The sequence below is a fragment of the Bactrocera neohumeralis genome, chromosome 4 (genome assembly GCF_024586455.1).
Source record: "Bactrocera neohumeralis isolate Rockhampton chromosome 4, APGP_CSIRO_Bneo_wtdbg2-racon-allhic-juicebox.fasta_v2, whole genome shotgun sequence".
NCBI lineage: Eukaryota > Metazoa > Arthropoda > Insecta > Diptera > Tephritidae > Bactrocera > Bactrocera neohumeralis.
The window spans coordinates 30,705,559-30,725,992 of record NC_065921.1 but is presented as its reverse complement, the minus strand read 5'-3'; the positions used below and the strand labels follow the sequence as shown (position 1 = coordinate 30,725,992).

At 38.5% G+C, this 20,434-nt stretch overlaps 1 protein-coding gene across 2 annotated transcripts in view; it reads right to left on the bottom strand.

Annotated features, from left to right (window-relative positions):
• LOC126756547 (UDP-N-acetylglucosamine--peptide N-acetylglucosaminyltransferase 110 kDa subunit) overlaps positions 1 to 20,434 on the bottom strand; it is a 118,020-nt gene that overhangs the window by 39,998 nt on the left and 57,588 nt on the right. For both annotated transcript variants that reach the window (XM_050469687.1, XM_050469688.1), the window contains exon 7: positions 11,235 to 11,430. In XM_050469687.1, the coding sequence (XP_050325644.1) occupies positions 11,235 to 11,430 (196 nt within the window). The remainder of the gene's footprint in view (positions 1 to 11,234; positions 11,431 to 20,434) is intronic.

The window sequence follows — 20,434 nt, the reverse complement described above, 5'->3', positions numbered from 1 at the left end:
TACCGAAGCCAAATTGGAGTGAGCAGCGGCAAAGTCTGGAAATACTTCAAGCGCTTTCAGATACAAGCGAGTGGCTTCTTCAATATATCCTTGCTCTCGCTTGATATTCGCTAAGTTATTAAGGGAATCAGCATGATTTGGGCACAAGCGTAAAGCAGTATTGTAACAATCTTCGGCATCCTTAACCTGTAAAAATAGTAGTATTTTTAAACTTGAGAAACAATACAAATTTTTCATATTATAATTAAATTATTCACTAAAGTAGTAACGAACATATAATAAATTAATTAATTAACATTATTAATATAATATCAAATTGGTTTTCTTAAAGATGAATTTACAAAAACACTGAATTTATTTTAAGCCATGCTTTGAACAAAAATATTAAGTGCTTTTCAGACACTTCGCACAAATCTGTGAGATATTGCTGAATAAGCAGCAGCTCGTGGCCTAATCCATGAGTTTAACCGTGGCGAAGTTGGGCGTAGCCAAGTTAAAAGAACTCAAATGAACCCTGCTACCGCTTTGTTTTTCTCCAGGTAGCCCATGTAGTTTACAGGGTGAAGTCCACTGTTTCGACTTTACTTGGTCTCTGGTGTGAACACCGGATCTTTGTTTCGTGGACAGTCAAGAAACGACACAGAAACTCCTTTAAAATTTGCTTAAATAACCCCAACAGCACTTTTGTTGTCTGGGGTGAGCAAATGGAGCACCAATCGCACCGGCAGGCATCTCTTGCCTAGTATATTAGTTTGTCAAAAAAGTCTTGCGGTATTTTCGCTAGTTGGCGGTGAAAGCGCGTAGTTCTAGTTTTATGCTATACCTTTTTGGAAAGCTCATTTCACGCGCTAACACGTGTTTGATTGATTGTCGTTTCTTTTAAGTCGTTCGTGAGTTATAGCGTCGCAAACATGGAGCAAAATAAAGAGAAAATACGGCATATTTTACAGTACTACTACGATAAAGGCAAAAATGCATCTCAAGCCGCCAATAAAGTTTGTGCAGTTTATGGACCCGATACAGTTTCCATTTCCACCGCTCAACGATGGTTTCAACGTTTTCGTTCTGGTGTAGAGCCGCAAGACTTTTTTGACAACCCATTATATTTCGTATAGGATATAAACCTACACTCTACACTCTCTTTTACTATGCCTCAATTATAAAAGGTTTAATCGTTATTATCGACATGTTTATTTTGATTCGGTTTTTGTTTTGTGACTATGTACCCGGAAATTGTAAATAAAACGAAAAATATTTAATTATTCATCAATATTTATTTTGTCGATAGTCCCTACAAGATAAAATTTATTTATGCCAACGATTTTTCCAGTCCTCGAAACACTTTTCGGGATGGCCTTCAGCTTCTTCACCGGGACCGATGGATTGACGGCCGAGCTATTCAAATACGGCAGTAACTAATAAAGAGCATGCATCAGCTTCTTTATAGAATATGGTCGGACGAGAGCATACCCTCGATCGAAAGTGACAAGGAGACCCCACAATCTGCGTCAACTACCGTGGGATAAGCCTCTCAACATCGCATATATGATTCTATCGAGCGTATTGTTTGAAAGATAAAAGTCCACCGTCAACAAACTGATTGGACCTTATCAGTGTGGTTTCAGGCCTGGAAAATCAACAACTGACCAGTTATTCACCAAGCACCAAATCTTGGAAAAGACCTTTGAAAAGAGCCGTTTAATACCAACGAGGTTTCGGAGAAGGCGACCCCTATCGTGCGACTTCTTCAATCTACTCCTGGAGAAAATAAAAAAAGGTATAATCTTCTATAAGAGTGTACAGTTGCTGGCGTACGCCGATGATATTGATATCGTTGACCTCAACAATCGCGTCGTTAGTTCTGCTTTCTCCAGACTGGACAAGGAAGCAAAACAAATGGGTCTAGCAGTGAACGAGGGCAAGACGAAATATCTCCTATCATCAAACAAAAAGTTTGCGCACTCGCGATTGGCTCCCACGTCACTGCTGACAGTCAGAACTTCGAAGTTGTAGATAATTTTGTCTAGTAGGTAATTGAGAGCTAACAAAGACTCTCAGAAAAAAGAAACCCTCAACTCCGTTAGAACGACCAGGTGGAGAAGGACGTGGCTACACTTGGAATATCCAACTGGTGCAAAACAGCGAAAAGGAAGAACGATCGGCACGCTGTTTTAAACTCAGAAGAAGAAGATACATCTTTAAGCAAACATATACCGTTAAAAGTTGATTAATAAATTTATTTACATTTTAGATTAATCACAAAACAAGGATCCTCCCAAATAGCCCGACAGCATAAACATCATAAGAAGCACCTAACGTATTGTGTTTTGAAAATTCGACCACCTCACTTTTGAACGTGTTATTAAATGAAATCAAGGTTGGTGTTGGTGACGAAATATAAGGTAGGTTCCAAAGTAAACAGAACTTTTTTTCTAGCGCCTCTGATGGCGCCATCTATATGTCGACTGGTGCGTTAGAATCTATCCTTATCGATTGTCCAGTGAAAATTTCAAGACATTTCATCTATTGGAAGTGAAGTTATTGCGTTTTAAGTGTCAGTAGTTTGAGCTATCGACGCGAAAATGAGCTTCGAACATAGAGCCAACATTAAAATATGTTTTAAAATTGGTAAAACTTTTACTGAAACGTTTCAATTGATGAAGCAAGTTTATGGCAATGATTGCCTATCCCGTAGCAGAGTGCACGAGTGGTTTCAACGTTTTCAAAGTGGTCGTGAGGACATAAATGACGATCAACATGTGAGCCAATCAAAATCCGTGATCACCGGAAATTCCATGGAAACTGTGCGTGAATTCATCAAAAATCAGCCGAAATCATCCCTGAAATTCATGGAAATGGAATAGAATATCTCCAAAACATCGATTTATCGCATTTTGACCAAACATTTGGGCTTACGAAAGGTGTTTTCACGGTTTGTTCCGCACAAATTGACTGAAGACCGAAAATTGCTCTGAATCCAACATTCGAAAGATATCATTAAAGAGGCCACCCGGCTAAAAATTTAATGCCGTATTCTACCTTTTTGAAGCGTTTGGTATTCACCTGATATGGCACCGTGCGACTTTTTCCTTTTCGGAAAAATGCCTTTGCCCATGAAAGGAAAGCCTTATGCAGACGTAGAGGCCATCCAAAGGGCTTGCACCGGCATGCTGGCGGCCATACCGGCCAACGAGCTAAAACACTCGTTGGACATGCTTTTGGACCATGCAAAAAGTTGTATTGAAGCAGAAGGAGACTATTTTGAACAAAATAAATTAACTTCGCCTAAAAACCATTTGTTCTGTTTTGTTTTTAAGTCCTGTTTACTTTGGAACACACCTTGACATACATACTTCCTTCAACAAAATTCAGTTTGGCTCTAAAAATAAATAAGTATGATTTCACTCCAATTTTTATGATATACTTATAATGTTTATTACAATTGAACAAGATCGATTTGTAATTTCTCTGCTCGCTTTTTGCTAGTCTAGTGCTAGTCTAATGAATTCATACTAGAGAGTATGCGGATACCTCATTAAAGTGGTATATATACGTTAAAATTTTATATAGGGTCATACTCCGCTATGCTGAATAGAATTCGCCTTGCATTTTGTCAGTTCCAACAAGATAGCGGCCCGAAATAGACTTCGGGTTTTGCAAAAGAATGGATTTTAAGATCATGGTGTTAAGGTAGTGGCTTGCCCAGCGCAATCACCAAGTCTGAATCTAATCGAAAACTTATGGAAAACTGCTAAGGAAAATATTGGGCCCGTTTAACTAAAAAGAAAAGGCCTGGAACTCTGTTCCACCGAACACTTTTCGAAGCCTAATTAAATATAATATATATTTGTTAGAGCAAAATAGAAAAAAAATGCACAGAATTAAGTAGTCAGCGGTATTCGTAGTTGCCAGAATGCTCGAGTGCCGAAGTTTTGTTAACTGTCTTGTATATAAGAGCTGCAGGGTTGTGCAGCAGGCACAATACTAATTAGAGTGTTGCTAAGTAAAGAGCTATAAGAAAGAAATTGTAAACTCGAAAGCGTTAAGTTGTTTGAATAAGAAATGAGATATGTAAGTGCATAGCAATTAAGTTGGGACTTTTATTTAACAATCCAATGATCGGACATTGATAGACTGAAAACTAAGGCTGACTTCATCGCCGTCCAAGAAATGAGATGTACGGGATAAGGACTGAGGCATGTAGGTCCTTGTGGCATTTACTACAGTGGCCATATAAAGGGGCGCAAATTCGGTGTGTCATTCACCCCGGTGGATGAACGTCTAGCCACAATCCGCATTAAAGCGAAGTTTTTCGACATATCGCTGATTTGCGTCCACGCACCTTCGAAAGGATAAGACAATGAGACCAAAAATGACTTCTATGAGCGCTTGAAGCGCACCTGTGAGATCTGCCCCCGCCACAATGTCAAAATCGAGCTTGGCAACTTTAGCGCCAGGGTGGGCAAGGAAGGTATCTTTCGCACAATAGCCAGTAAATTCAGCCTCCACGAGGTAACATCCCCAAATGGGTTGATTCCAGCATGAGATTCCAGCATATGAAAATACATCAAGCTACCTTGCTGTCTCCGGATTGAAAAGCCACTAACCAGATCCATCATGTTGTGATAGACGGAAGACACGTCTCCAGTGTATGAGACGTGCGAACGCTTCGAAGTCCTAACATCAACTAGGACAACTATCTTGCTGCAGCCAAGATTCGCACCCGCAAGCGAATCAAGCTGGCCGACAGGGATAATTCTCCAAAATTCTACGAAAAGCTGCGGCGACTAACAGAGGATTTCAAGATCGGAGCGTACTCTTGTAGAACACCTAGAGGTAATATAATAATAACCGATGCAAAGAGCATACTAAAATTAAAATTATGGATGGAACACCTCCATACTAACACCAGCCTGCTGAATGGCAGTGAAGGCATAAGATCAGAAGATGGTGAACCCGATTCGAAGTTCGAGTAGCAATTACCCATCTGAAGAACAACAAAGCGGGGGCCGATGGATTACTGGCCGATCTATTCAAACACGGCGGCGAAGAACTGATAAAGAGCATGCATCAGCATCTTTGTAGAATATGAACCGTCGAAAGCATGCCCGAGGATTGAAATTTAAGTGTGCGTTTCCCAATCCTCAAAAAAGAAACTCCACAGTCTGCGCCAACTACCGTGGAATAAGAGTGCTCAACATAGCGTATAAGGTTCTATAGAACGTATTGTGTGAAAGATTAAAGCCCACCGTCAACAAACTGATTGGGTCTTATCAGTATGGCTTTAAATCTAGCAAGTCAACAATTGACTAGATATTCACCATGCGCCAAATCTAGGAAAAGATCGATTTCAAAGCTGCTTTTGACGCCACAAAAAGAAGCTGTCTTTATGTCGCGATGTCTGAATTTGGTATCCCCGCAACACTAATACGGCTGTGTAAACTGACGGTGAGCAACACCAAAAGCTCCGTCAGGATCCGGAAGGACCTCTCCGAACCGTTCGATACTAAAAGAGGTTTCAGACAAGGCGACTCCCTTTCGTGTGACTTCTTCAATCTGCTGCAGGTTGAGCAGCAACCAAACGAGGTTTCAGACAAGGCGAGCCCCTTTTGTGTGACTTTTTCAACCTACTTCTGGAAAAAATAATTTGAGCTGCAGAACTTAATCGAGCAGATACAATCTTTTTTAAGAGTGTACAGCTGCTGGCATACGCTGATGATATTGATATCATTGACCTCAATATCCGCGACGTTAGTTCTGCTTTCTTCAGGTTAGACAAAGAAGCAAAGCAAATGAGTCTGGTAGTGAACGAGGGCAAGACGAAATATCTCCTGTCATCAAACAAACAGACGTCTATCTTGGAACCAGCATCAGCATCAACACCAACAACAACGTCAGCCTCGAAATCCAACGCAGAATATCTCTTGCCAACAAGTGCTACTTCGAACTAAGTGGGCAATTGAGAAGTAAAGTTCTCTCTCGACTCTTTATTCCCGTCCTGCTATATGGTGCAGAAGCATGGACGATGACAACATCTGATGAGTCGACATTGCGAGTTTTCGAAACAATAGTTCTGCGAAAGATTTATGTTTCTTTGCGCGTTGGCCACCGCGAATGTCGAATTAGATGGAACTATGAGCTGTATGTCGATGCATGCGACGACATGACATAGTTCAGCGAATTAAAAGACAGCGGCTACGCTGGCAAGGTCATGTTGACAGGATGGACGCAAACACTCCAGCGCTGAAAGTATTCGACGCAGTACCCGCCGGGGGAAGCAGAGGAATAGGAAGGCCTCCACTCCGTCGGAAGGACCAAGTGGAGAAGGACCTGGCTTCGCTTGGAATATCCAATTGGCGCCACGTACCGAACGGGTTTTCGAGCAAAATTTAAATTATAAAGTCTTATCTTACTTAGTAGGAAAAATTATTCAGTGGAGCATGAATGGAGCGACTACCATTATGTGCAATTAGATACTTATCAAAGAAAATAACCCTGATGTAATATGTATTCAAGAGACTCAGATTCCAATAAGATATTTTAAAAAAATAATCTTACCCCAAACAATACTTTGGCTACTTTTTTTAATTTACACAACATACTATAGTACAATCTAACAAACAAGGAGTTGGTACACTAGTTAAAAGATACATATCGACGAAATTTTTAATATAACTTCAACACTGTCAACCATAACAATGAAATTATAAGTTAATCATTCAATTTGTATAGTCAATACATACAATTCCCCCCCAACAAGCGTTTAACGAAACTGACCTAAGGTATATGTATAAACCAAGCTTCTCAAACCTGTCTTATAAGGGTTGGCACCTTCAATATTTGGAACCCACTTTGGGGCTCTCCCAAATCAAATGCAAGAGGATTGATAATTGAAAACCTTACAATAAACCACAAAATGACATTATTTAATAATGGCGCGCCAACACACTTCTCAACCCATTCACCTTTCACCAATGTAGACCTTCCTTTCTGTTCCCCCAGACAGTCTCCCAGAATCGAGTGAAGACTTTTTCCGAACTTAAAGGTGACCCAATTTTAATCAATATTGGTACCGAACTACATGCTACAAAATATACTCACAAAAAGAATGGACATGATGGTGTAGGATCATAAATTTAAGACAGACTAAGCAAAGTGGAACAAATTTCAAGCAGAAATAATAAACAATATGAATAACTAACCCACAGGCAATATAGACCAAAAAAACATCTATTATTACAAAAGCTATACGTTCTGCAGCAAACAATTCAATTCTCCAAAGCAAAACAAAAAGTTTCGAAAGCCTCCCCCAGCTGTGAAATATAGAGCACCAAGACCTTCGCGCTTAAAAATCACCGATATGAATATAATTAGTTGTAAAAAATTTAATGCATACTTCAAAAGGGCGGCCAAGAGAAAGAATTTTTAAACTTTCACCTCGATAATTTCCCCTTCAGCAACCTCTAAAAACTTTGGTATTACAATAAACTTCTAACCAGTATGGAACCATGGAACGGTTCTATGCGATTCCATAGATATTCGAGCAACTTTCGCCCGACATTGTTCTCAATATTCCGTTGACGGAAATTTTTCCGAAGAATACGAGTACATCCGGGAGAAGCAACGTTGGCGTTTTCACGACCTACGCTATTTTAAATCTTTCCTTACCGTCAATTCGCATAGACAGTAAGATAGCATACTGTGAATTGGAATCTGCCTTTCTACAGGTACATACAAAATATTAAAATAACTATGTATGCAGATTTTGCTTTTATGTACACTAATTTGAAAGATCCGCAGGCAACTAATGTATTCAATGAAGTACTTGCAAAGTTCGAAAAATCGGGTTCTCTGTCCGGAGCATTTATCTCAATTTCTAAATGTAAAATATTAAAAAAAAGAAATGTTCACACCCGCAACTAATTTTCGACAACAATTTAATAACTTCTGTAAATAACATAAAAATATTAGGAATATGTTTTGACATACAATACTCTCTAAAATAGACTACGTCTGGCGATTTACGTTTGATGCTCGAACAAAAACATAGGAGGCTGCTATATATGTATATATATTTCTGGCCTAGGCAACACTAAGTGTTGCCAGGTGCAATCTGACATTTCCATTGGAAAGTTTGACATTCTTTAGCATAACATCACTCAGAACGTTTTGTCATTTAATCGTGAAGTGTTTTATTTACAGGGAATTAAAAAATTCATCTCGGCCAAAAAATGGAATTAACTCGTGAACATTTTCGTGCGATCATTTTTCATAACTTTCGACGTGGATTATCACGACAAGAGTGCATCGATGAACTAAAATCTTTGTATGGCTATGAAGCACCATCCTATAGAACTGTGAAAACTGGTACAACGCTCGCTCAATTCAATCGTGGCCGACGCTCGCTCAAAGACGAATTCCGTGAAGGTCGTCCAAAAACAGCCGTTGTGCCAGAAAACATCGATGCCGTACGTGAACTGATAAAGGCTGCAAGACCGTCATGTAACATACCTTCAGATAGAGGCATGCCTATGCATTTCTCCCACCAGCATACATTCGATATTGCATGAACACCTGGCCGTAAAAGAGGTTTGTTCTCGTTGGATCCCGCACAATTTGACAATCGCTCAAAAAAGGCTCGTGTGGATTGGTGTAAAGAAATGCTGAAAAAATACGATCGCGGTGCTTCAAAAGACGTTTATAAGATCGTCACAGGTGACGAATCATGGATCTATGCGTATGAGCCCGAAACAAAACAGCACTTCGAAGAAGCACTTCGAAGCAAATGGTCGCCTGTTTCTTCGGCAAAACTGGTCATGTCGCGACTATTCCGCTTGAGCAACGTAGAACGGTCAATTCTGAGTGGTACACCACCATTTGTTTGCCTGAAGTCTTCGGAGAAATTCGAAAAACGAACAAGAGAAGGCGAATCATTGTGCACCATGACAATGCGAGCTCTCACACCAGCGCCTTTTTGACCGGCCAAAACGTCGAATTGATGGGTCATCCGCCGTACAGCCCTGACTTGGCACGCAATGACTTCTTTTTATTCCCACACATCAAGAAAATAATGCGTGGTCAACGATTTTCGTCGCCAGAAGATGCTGTTGAAGCATTCAAAAACCATGTTTTGGAGGTGTCTCAATCGGAGTGGAAAAAGTGCTTCGAAAATTGGTTTGAGCGCATGCAAAAGTGTATAAATCTTGATGGAGAATATTTTGAAAAACAATAAAACCATTTTCGTTGATAAATATTCCTATTTTCATTATTAGGCCAGAAATATATATAGCAGCCTTTAAAGCAGTTGGCGACCCCGTACCACGCTGCGATTCGTCACAGCTTATACGCCTTTCCGACATCACCAACAAAATGTATCTTAGGGGAAAGTGACTTACAGTCAATAATAAAAAGAGTATACGAAAAAACGATACAACTCCTTCCAAAAATACTTAATTCTCCAAACACTGGCATCCAGAAATGTATAATTTTTGGAGCAAAATATAAAAGAAATTTACAACTCAAATCTAACCTTGCTGCCTCCAGTTTGCCAAAACTTTTAACATTCATCTCCCATCCAAGCTTTATACAGCCAACACTCAACTTGAATGGCTGATTAGTGAAGTTTCATTAAATATATCTACATTAGTTTAAAAAATCCACCACCAGTAACACAATTTTTCAGCAAAACTTCATAGATTTAAGAAATGATTTTCAGAACAAAAAGTTTAAAACAATTTATACAAATAGGTCCAAATTAACTAACACAGCCTACGCAGGACCGCAGCTTACGGGAACACGATTACAGGCGCAATTCTTCCACCATATTCGCCCATATTTACCGCCGAGGCAATTGGAATATATATGGCGTTAAAACACGCTATCCTAAAAAAACAAATTCGTAATTTGGTCAGACAGCTTCTCTTGCTTGAACGCCATACTCAACGAAGTAATTCCATAATAATATCAAAAATTCAAAATATTTGGATTAAACATAAGAGAAAACTAGCTCTTCTCTGGCTACCAGGGCACGTTTGCATTCCTGGGAACTAATATGCTGGCTACGCGGCAAGATTCTTCGAATCTGCCTCATGTTCCTAGTAAGGTTAATTCGAGCGAAAAAAGCATATTTTCAATAATTTTTTTTAACGGTACAATCAATATTTATTTATTTGTATAATTATAGCAAAAAAATTTATGATATGTAAAGACTATTCTGTGAAAGTTTCATGGAAAAATATTAAAAAATGAGCCGGTGACAGAGAATCTTCGCAGACCTTCCAAAAAAAAATTGATTCGCGGTGAACCGCATAACTCATGACTGGATCATTTGAAATTAAAAAACCAAATTGATTTGATTAATTGATAAGCTTCCTCAGATAACGCTGTCGAGTTTTTTTAATGATTTTTCAATTTTTTACAACGCTCGGAACTCAAAATACTGATTTTTCACCAAAAAAATCAGAAATTTTAAAACAAAAAAAAACTCGACAGCGTTATCTCACAATTTATGTCAAGAAAGACTATGCAAAATTTCAAAAGGATCGGTTCAGTAGATTTTGAGCTACAGAGTTCACCGGCTTCGAAAGAGTAAAGTGTGAGAAAAACGCGTTTAAAGTTTCACAGCCGCTCACAATCAAATCGGAGGGCAGAGACTTCCAAGTGTACTATATCTCCGTCAATTTTGCTTTAATTGCTCTCATTTTCAATTTTCACAGAATAATTTTAAGATATATTAAGATATAAAAAAATAAAAATGCAAAAAAAAAATACCTTACTACCCCCTTAACGAGGTTCAAAACCAAAATGATTTCAAAAAATTTTTAGCCGACACAATTATGAAATGAAAGTTGCAGACTGTAAAAAATCTGAACACAAATACTCAAACTTCAACCAAATACGTGAAAAAATATGCTACCCAACAACATCTCGCGGCAGCAAGCAACAGTTTTTAAACGTTTAAGGATCGAACACACGCAAATCGCTCACCAACACTTTATTAACGGCAATCTTACACCATCATGCCCATTTATCCTCTCATAATAACATATATTATTAAGCTATTTGACACATTTATGTATCTCCTGGAATAAAACTCAGTAATAAATAAATCCTCGTTAAGCCAACCAATTCTACAAATAATATTAGATATTTTTATTAATATGAATATTTCAGTTAAAAAAGTACTATTAGAAAAATATCAAGCGTTTAGAATAATGTAATATCATAAGAATTACCTGTCCTTTTTCCTTAAGTGCATTGGCCAAATTGCAATATGCATCTGGAAAGTTGGGCTGAAGCTCAATTGCTCGTTTGTAAGTGTCTATAGCCAAATCAATTAACCCCTGTTCGTAATAGACACACGCTAAGTTTCCATGAACGACCGCATTATTAGGCGACAAACTCAGCGCACGAAGATATGCTGCTACTGCTCTAAAAATAAAAGACAGACATAATGTGTAGATTTTTGATATGATTAATACATTTACAGACGCCAAATAAAGTCTACATATCCCCTTGAAAAGTGCAGTTCTAAGCTATGTTTGTACAAGGGAACATAAAAATACATATTAAGCGACCTCTAATTCAGAGCAAAAGTATACTTTGGCAATTTTTATTTTCTTGCAACATGTTTCTACAGAGTATAATAGTTTTGTTCACCTAACGGTTGTTTGTACAACCTAAATCTATATAAATGTACATATATAAACATATATATGTTTTTTTTTTTTTGGTCAACTGAAACAATGAAACATCATAGTATTGTTACCAACAAAATACTACATTGCTCATATGGTATTTTGCTGGTATTTGGTGACACACATATGGTATTTGTACCATATATGGTATTGTTACTACATGTCTGTCACGGGTATTAACACCATATACTATATTCCAATTGCCTCGGCGGTAAATACGGGCGAATATGGTGAAAAATTGCGTCTGTAATCGTATATATATATATAGGAGATAGGTATAGATACATAGTATAGATATATATCTATATATACATATATATAGATTTAGGTGAACAAAACTATTATGTATATATGTACATACATATGTATCTTATACTATGTTCGGACCGACATTGAAAACATTTTGAAAACACATTTGTATGTTGTAGAATCTAAGTCGTTCGGACCGACAATGTGTGTTTTCGATGAGTTTTCACTGACAACTATCAATAGCGGCATTCTCTTGTTCTTGCAAGATTGCACGATGACACAAAATGCAAAAATCTTATACCGAAATATGCAAGGCCAAGAGAGCACCCATTGCAGAATCTAGTGATATATGACGGCACGAAAATAAACATGGATTTTGGTCTGACATATTTTACAGCCATTGCAAATAATTTTCTTCATGTGAAGAAAATTCTGCAATTTCTGCACCGTGCAAGGTTTTGCAAGAGCAAAGAATCCCCCTAATATAAGAATATCAAGCGAAAGCTGTTTTTGTATATGGAATGTAAGCAAATATCAAGTGACAATTTAGGGAAAGCAAAATATGTCTTCCAAAAACATCGATTAAACTAGAGCAGGCACCGATTATAATGAGTGGAATGTAAGTTTTCAAGTAGTTTTTAGCGAAAACTGGTTTTTAAAGTGTTTTCGTTTGACAGATTTCACATGGACGAAAACACAAGTTTTCGTGCGAAAACCAGTTTTTCCCCACGAAAACATGTTTACGTTGTCGGTCCGAACATAGTATTTGCCGTCATAAGTTTAAGCTTGTCTGCAAAATAAATGTTTATTGCCTTAAGTAATAGGAATTATTGTTTAAATAATTAACATTTTTTATTGAATGCAAGTTCAACTTGTTGAGTTCTGACAGGAAGCCAAATACATACTACATATGTACTTATGTATATAGAGGAAAAATATAGAAGCGTTATTATCAAAAAACTTGCTTCAGTCAAACACGGCGGTTCTGTAATGGTGGTTCGGGCTGGAGTGGGAAGTTTATTTATTGAATTTGTGAAAAGCAGAGACAGAAGATAAAAGTTCTTGCATAATTTTTGACTAAAAAAAAATAATTATGAAGAAAGGGTCGGATATATGTATATGATATATTTTTATTTTTTTTTTTGGGACTACACAAATATGTCAAAAACTTGTAAAAATTTATTTATATATTTATTATATTATCTAGTTCTCACAAAATAATAGTTATGCGGTAAGTTTTACTTAACTCTTGCGCAATGAAAATAATACTGCGAGTGTATTAATCGTTAATTTAAACACGTTTTTTTATTGTGCTTAAGAAATTATATTGTCTACATTTTGATCTGTTTGACATTTTTGGGGAAAGAGATTGATTAAAATTTTCAGACAAACTTGTATGAGGTTTCGTATTATCCTGATGGAACACTACACCATTTCTATTGACCAATTTTGTTCTCCTCTGTTTGAGTGCATCACTCAATTTGTCCAGCTAAACAGAATACAATTTAGAAATAATTATCGTACAAAAGCTTAACCCTGAACGGTTATACATTCGTCGAATCGAACGCACCGCCGGCATTTCTTCTTAACATTGTTGTTTTTACTCAATTCGCTTTCTTTTTTCCAACAGTGTCACTTGACAGTGTCAACTTATCTCTCATTGGAAGTGAGAGAGCAATTACTAAACGTCAAAGCCTCCTGAACTTTGACAACTGATCCGAGTTCAGGACGTTTAGCAATTGGAAACGACCGATGGCCAGATTGAAATTTTACCAAAAAAATATGTACACGGTGGGATTTGTTGCATTGTTCAAGACCACTTATAAAAAATGTAAAACAATGGAAATTCAATAAATTTGTAAAATTTTAATGTATTTGATGAAACGTTTTGTGATGTCAAGCATCATAGTATTAAGGGGGGCCGTCTCCCCGGGCACAACGTCTTGGGGGGCAGAAAAATACTTCAACAAATTTTTTTACAAAATTTATTATAAAAGATAAAGAGTTGTACACTCACAATGTGATAATCTGAATAACAATGAAAAATATTAATTTTTACTCGAATACTCTTCAGTCTTTGAATTTTTCTCATATCTTTTGGTTTATATCTTTCTTAAAAATAGTGATAGAACTTCAAGATGCACTTTTCTAACTATGTCTAGCGACGTGTCACTCTCACAGTTACCCTATACTTTGAATGTAACAAATACTTTTATTTATCCAAATTCTCAAAAATGGCATTTAAAAACTCCAATTCGATCAAAAATTCGTGCAAATTGTGTGAAAAAAGTACAAAACATATGGCGAAAATGGGTTTTTTCTTGGCTTTTAATAAGATGTCTTGTAAATTTATTATCAATTTCCTCAAAAACCGTATTGTGAGAATTTTGGAACTTCAGAATTTGCGTGGCTTCTAGTTCCTAAATTTTATATACTTAATATCGAAGATATTTTGTAAAAATTCACTATTCGAACCACCTCATGAAACTTGTAGGTAGGTAGATAAAGGGGGGCAGCAGAACATCCTTGGCCCCGGGCGCCCGAAGTTGTAGCTACGCCACTGCCATATAAGGTGCGTGCCATATCAGGCGAATACGGGGAGTGGGTTAATGGTTAAAATGTGATTTTGGGTCAAATAATCGGGCACAAGCGTCGATCGAATGTTGGATTCTAAGCAATTTATGAGCGTCAGTCAATTTGTGCGGAACAAACCGTGCACACACCTTTCGTGAGCCCAAATGTTCGATCAAAATGCGATAAATCGATGTTTTGGAGATGTTCAATTCCATTTGCATGAATTTCAATGATGATTTCGGCTGATTTTTGATGAATTCACGCACAGTTTCAATGGAATTTCCGGTGAACACGGATTTTGATTGGCCCACATGTTGATTGTCATTTCTGTCCTTACGACTACTTTGCAATCGTTGAAACCACTCGTGCACTCTGCTACGGGATAGGCAATCATCGCCATAAACTCGTTTCATCAATTAAAACGTTTCAGTAAAAGTTTTACCAATTTGAAAACAAAATTTAATGTTGGCTTTTTGTTCGAAGCTCATTTTCGCACCGATAACACAAACATACTGACACTTAAAACGCAATAACTTCAATTCCAAGCGATGAAATGTCATGAAATTCTCACTGGAGTGGACAATCGATATAGATAGATATAGATGGTGCCGCCACGGCTGAATTTTCAACACTTATATAAACAAATTTCAGGAGACATTGTTCAAATAAGTACCTTTGATATGCCATATTATATTTTTGAAATAATGGGTTGTCAAAAAAGTCTTGCGGTATTTTTATTGAATTTTTTTTTTTTTTTTTTGAAATTGAAATGAACTTTTTATGACTCATGCCCAGCTCTAGACCGATGCTACGGCTGCTACTATGCCGGTCTCTTTCGACCAATTCAGCGATTTTATCGCAATTTTCCACGACAGGCCTTCCGGAGCGTGGCGCATCTTCGACCACCTCTACACCACAACGAAAACGTTTAAACCATCGTTGTGCGGTGGAAGTGGAAACTGTATCGGGTCCATAAACTGCACAAATTGTATTGGCGGCTTGAGATGCATTTTTGCCTTTATCGTAGTAGTACTGTAAAATATGTCGTATTTTCTCTTTATTTTGCTCCATGTTTGCGACGCTATAACTCACGAACGACTTAAAAGAAACGACAATCAATCAAACACGTGTTAGCGCGTGAAATGAGCTTTCCAACAAGGTATAGCACGACCCGATGCGACGAATAAAACTAGAACTACGCGCTTACAGCGCCAACTAGCGAAAATACCGCAAGACTTTTTTGATATTAATATATGATTGTTTATATTTAAAAAAAAAATCGTAAAAATACCTTGTTTTAAACCTCTTAAACACAGCTAACCCGTAAAACAATAGTCCTTAATGGGGTTGTTTGCTGAAGAGCGTTCGGGAAAACCACCCACGCTAAAAAAATGAACGGGTTCAAAGATTGATTTCTGTGGTGCACTAAGCACAACACCAACAATGGCATTAGGGATTGTTGCTTGTCTTCAGAGGGATTGTTTCAAGTCGGCTTGGTTTTAAATTTATTTTTCCAAAACTGACTGAAAATCTGTCATAATATTGTAACATTTAAAAATTGAGGATGTACTATATGTGTTTAAACGATGTGTGGACTGCAATAAATAAGCCAGTAAATTTGGTAGTATTTTGAAACACTGTAATAGTTCAGAATGTCTAAATACACTCATGTGGTTATTATATCATATGTAATCCTCATTCCTTATTCCAGAAGATGGACACATCTTTCTTGTATTACATTAAGAGAATTAAAAAAATGTTCTTTCATAACTAATAGATATAGTTTGTGGAATAAAATTAAATTTGCAGTGCCGATCCCATACAATGACCGATACTTTTCCGTGCTTAACTGTTGGACGTACATATGTTGATTTCTTCTGTAATTTTCTTCCACATTAATGACCGCACCAATAATAACGAGCTTAAATTTCTTCCGTGCAACTTTACCGTTATTACAGTTTCAATTTGGTTGCGCGAAAAAGCTATAAAATGGATTCCATTTCAGCGATATCTTGCTGTTGTTGTGCACATCAATACTAATGAGGAAATTAAGAACTTACACACTTACAAAAATACAACTATTTAACTCTATTTCACTAGCCAGGATTGAAAACACTTCAAAAAATTAAAAAAATATGTTCGTTTCAGTTCCAATAACTCCAAGCGATAACGAATATCTCGTAGACCCGCAGTATCTTATAATTTTTTATGTGACTGCCAAAAATAAATTTAAAAAAATACCAAAATTTAAATGAAATTATTTTGATAGTAGGTCTCAACCCGGTATCATATTATGAATAAACTTTTTCTCAACACTCAACTCAACAAAAATACAAACATCGACGGAAAGGCGACGAAGGCAGGTGAAGGGAGGTGGAAACCGACACCCAGATCTATCCCAGGCGGGACTGCTGCTCCTGGAGAGATGAACCCGTAGATGGGTAACTGCAGCAACAAGACCTAGACCCCAGTAGGAGTCTTCTCATCAGGCTGTGGGATGGGGGAAGACGATGCAAACCCGCCGACAGGAGACGTGAAGAAGGCTGGAGCCTTCATACGCGGCGGAATCGCCCCACTACAGAGGATTGAATTATGAAGTGACTTTTAGGGGGCAGAAGCAAAGCAGCTCTAGCGAAGAAGCTGAAGTCAGACTGCCGATTGGCAGCCAAAATAGTGGAACGCTACGGTGATAAGCATGCTGGTCAGGTATCTGAGCAGGATGCTAATACACTCGAGTGGGCTAAGAAGGTGCTGAGCGAGGGCGAGAGTAGGGAGGACGGCGCCATCTTCGACGCAGAATGGGAGAGAGTAGCGGCGGCTATCTCTTCAGTCTTCCATAAGGTGGTCAAAAGAAACCCTGGGCCACCTCCAAAATGTGTGAGTGCCAGATGGCACCATAGGCTGTATAAGCGAACAAGATGTGCCGATGAAAGATAAATGCGGAGTCCAACGGTCTTCTCAGCAAAACCAAGGGTTCTCTGGGTTCAAAATGGTCGTGCTTAAAGTACTCCTGTCGGATTCCAGAGCTGATGACAGCCAAGTTGCAGTTGCGGTGGATAAGGCAGATGGCGTTGGTGATGGGCAAACGACCATGGATAACGACCCGAATCTCTCGGACGCAGCGAAATCTGGAGGCGGCTCGTCAATCGGCGACTTCGTTTTCAGCTTCGATCAATTGTTTGAGGAGGTGCAGGTCGATCGAAATTCAAGGGTCGAAGTCTTCAGCTCGGCGTGCAATACTGTATTGAAGAGCTACTGTCCACTGAAAACACCGAAGGGAAGAGGGAAAACACTCTGGTGGACTATGGAACTCTCGGATATCAGGGCGTCCTGCAAACGTTTATTTAACAGGACCTTTAGGAGTGGACATTGTATAAAACGGAACTTGCAATATATAAGTCCGAGTTAAGAAAGGCAAAGAGGACCTCATGGAAAAGCTTTTGCGAAAAAGTGGAGGGATGTCGAGTCCTCTAGGTTTCACGAGGGTAATCACAAGGAAGCAAATGGGAAGTGGGCCCTGAGCAGTGAAGAAACTCTTCAGATGCTCCTTGATGCTCACTTCCTCTATGGGGGTATCTCTCGGAATGTTGCATGACTGCACGGCCTTTGTCGACCATCTGGATGAGCGACACTTGACATGGGCGATCAATTCGTTCAAACCGTTTAAGTCCATGTGAACGGACGGCATCATACCAGCGCAGCTGCAGCAGGCTGTTAAGGTGTCATGCAGCTGGTTGGTACCTATGCGAACTGCATCAGACTAGGTTACATCCCGGGGGCCTGGAGACGAGTCAGAGTTACGGGAACGGGACGCTGCTCCAGTATCCTCTTATGTTCTAAGCTGGGCCTTGCGGATTCTTAGCCAACGCTGGGTCACTATCGATACTTGCGCAGTCGGAAAGCCTCTCTAGTTATGGGGCTTTTAACAGGCCATTGCCCTATCGGCGTACATACAAAATGTTTATTTTGTACGGAAGAAACAAAATTATCACGGCGTCGGACTGTGCGCATCTCTTTTCCGATTTCGTTTTTTTGGCAATTAAACCATCGGTGGTCTCTTCCATTGGGAAGAGTGGATCAACTGTAATGGTTTTGGACAATTGGAAAAGTAGCCGTAATTAAAAATGTATGTCATTATTTGCATTAATACCAGCGCACAAATTTATTGAAAGAGTTGCTAGTGACCAAATATGAAGGATATTTCCTGCTCTCTCAATATTATGCACTACTCTGTGTCTAGCAGCTAGGGAACACAGTTGTTGTTTTTCCCCCTTTGAGGGAAGAGAAAGAAACGGTTGTTTGTAAAACCCAAAACAAATCGATAGATATAAAGTTTGGAGGTGTATGGAATCCGGAAACATGTTATACGAGTACATTGGCAATCTGGTGAGATTGGTCTTATCGATGGGGAAGTCGGACCATTGTCACATGTCATGTGACAATTACTATTATCTTCTTCTTCTTTACTGGCGTAGACACCGCTTACGCGATTATAGCCGAGTTACCAACAGCGCGCCAGTCGTTTCTTCTTTTCGCTACGTGGCGCCAATTGGATATTCCAAGCGAAGCCAGCTCCTTCTCCACTTGGTCCTTCCAACGGAGTGGAGGTCTTCCTCTTCCTCTGCTTCCACCGACGGGTACTGCGTCGAATACTTTCAGAGCTGGAGTGTTTTCGTCCATCCGGACATGACCTAGCCAGCGTAGCCGCTGTCTTTTAATTCGCTGAACTATGTCAATGACGTCATATATCTCATACAACTCATCGACTAGAGGACCATAAATCTTTCGCAGAACTTTTCTCTCGAAAACTCGTAACGTCGACTCATCGGTTGCAGTCATCGTCCAAGCCTCTGCACCATATAGCAGGACGGGAATTATGAACGACTTATAGAGTTTGGTTTTTGTTCGTCGAGAGAGGACTTTACTTTTCAATTGCCTACTCAGTCCGAAGTAGCAACTGTTGGCAAGAGCAATCCTGCGTTGGATTTCCAGGCTTGATCATAATATCGAAGGCGACTTTCAACAAGGCAGTTTTCTGCTATATCGTGTTTCAAACGTTTCAGGGTCGCTACTCGTATTAAATATAACATACTTTTGGAAGTTATCATCGCAGTGCCAGCTATCTAGATCAATCTCATTTTAAGGTCATTTAAAGTCCTTTTGAAATTTTAATACGTAAATAGCCACGTATCACGGATGTCAATTTCTAAAATTTTTTGAATATGATTTCATATTTTGGTTTATAAATAGCGTTTTTTTGTGCCACTATCATAATTCTTTAATATTGTGCATACAGGATTTTAACTCAATTCAACATTTTCGATTCGATTCTACAACTTTTGTAGGCTTCTGCAAAAGCAACACTAACATATCGAGTTAGTTTCCATGTTTTCAAAGGTTGTCAAGTGGGGACTTTCTCTTCCCTCAAAGGAGAAAATGGAGGAGCCATAAGAAAGTGGGTTATTTTGTCCAAACTACAAATAAGTTATTCATTAGAAGTCTTTTACATATTCTTTTGCAATTAGTACTAAAGAATTAGTTAGTTGTCTAACTAACCAACCCGATTTTATCCATTTTACGTCCAAAAATATACTGTTAGGAGTAAGCCATACTCTCTCATTTTCATTGATATTTGTATGTATAGTCACCCCGTTCAAAAATCTTTAAATTAGGCATATAGGGACTAAGGGATGCATTGACTGGATTCAAGTCAGATTTGACACACAGACATACTCTTATCAGGTAAAGATTCTCTCTAAATATTAATTCTCACACTCTGACTGATATTTTCTGTAAAAAGTTAACTATAGGTACGGGGTTCACATACAATTTTTAGTCATAAGTTGGCATACTTCAAAGGCACTATTCGTGCAAAGCTTTATCGCGTTATATTCCTTGTTTATTGAATTGTATCC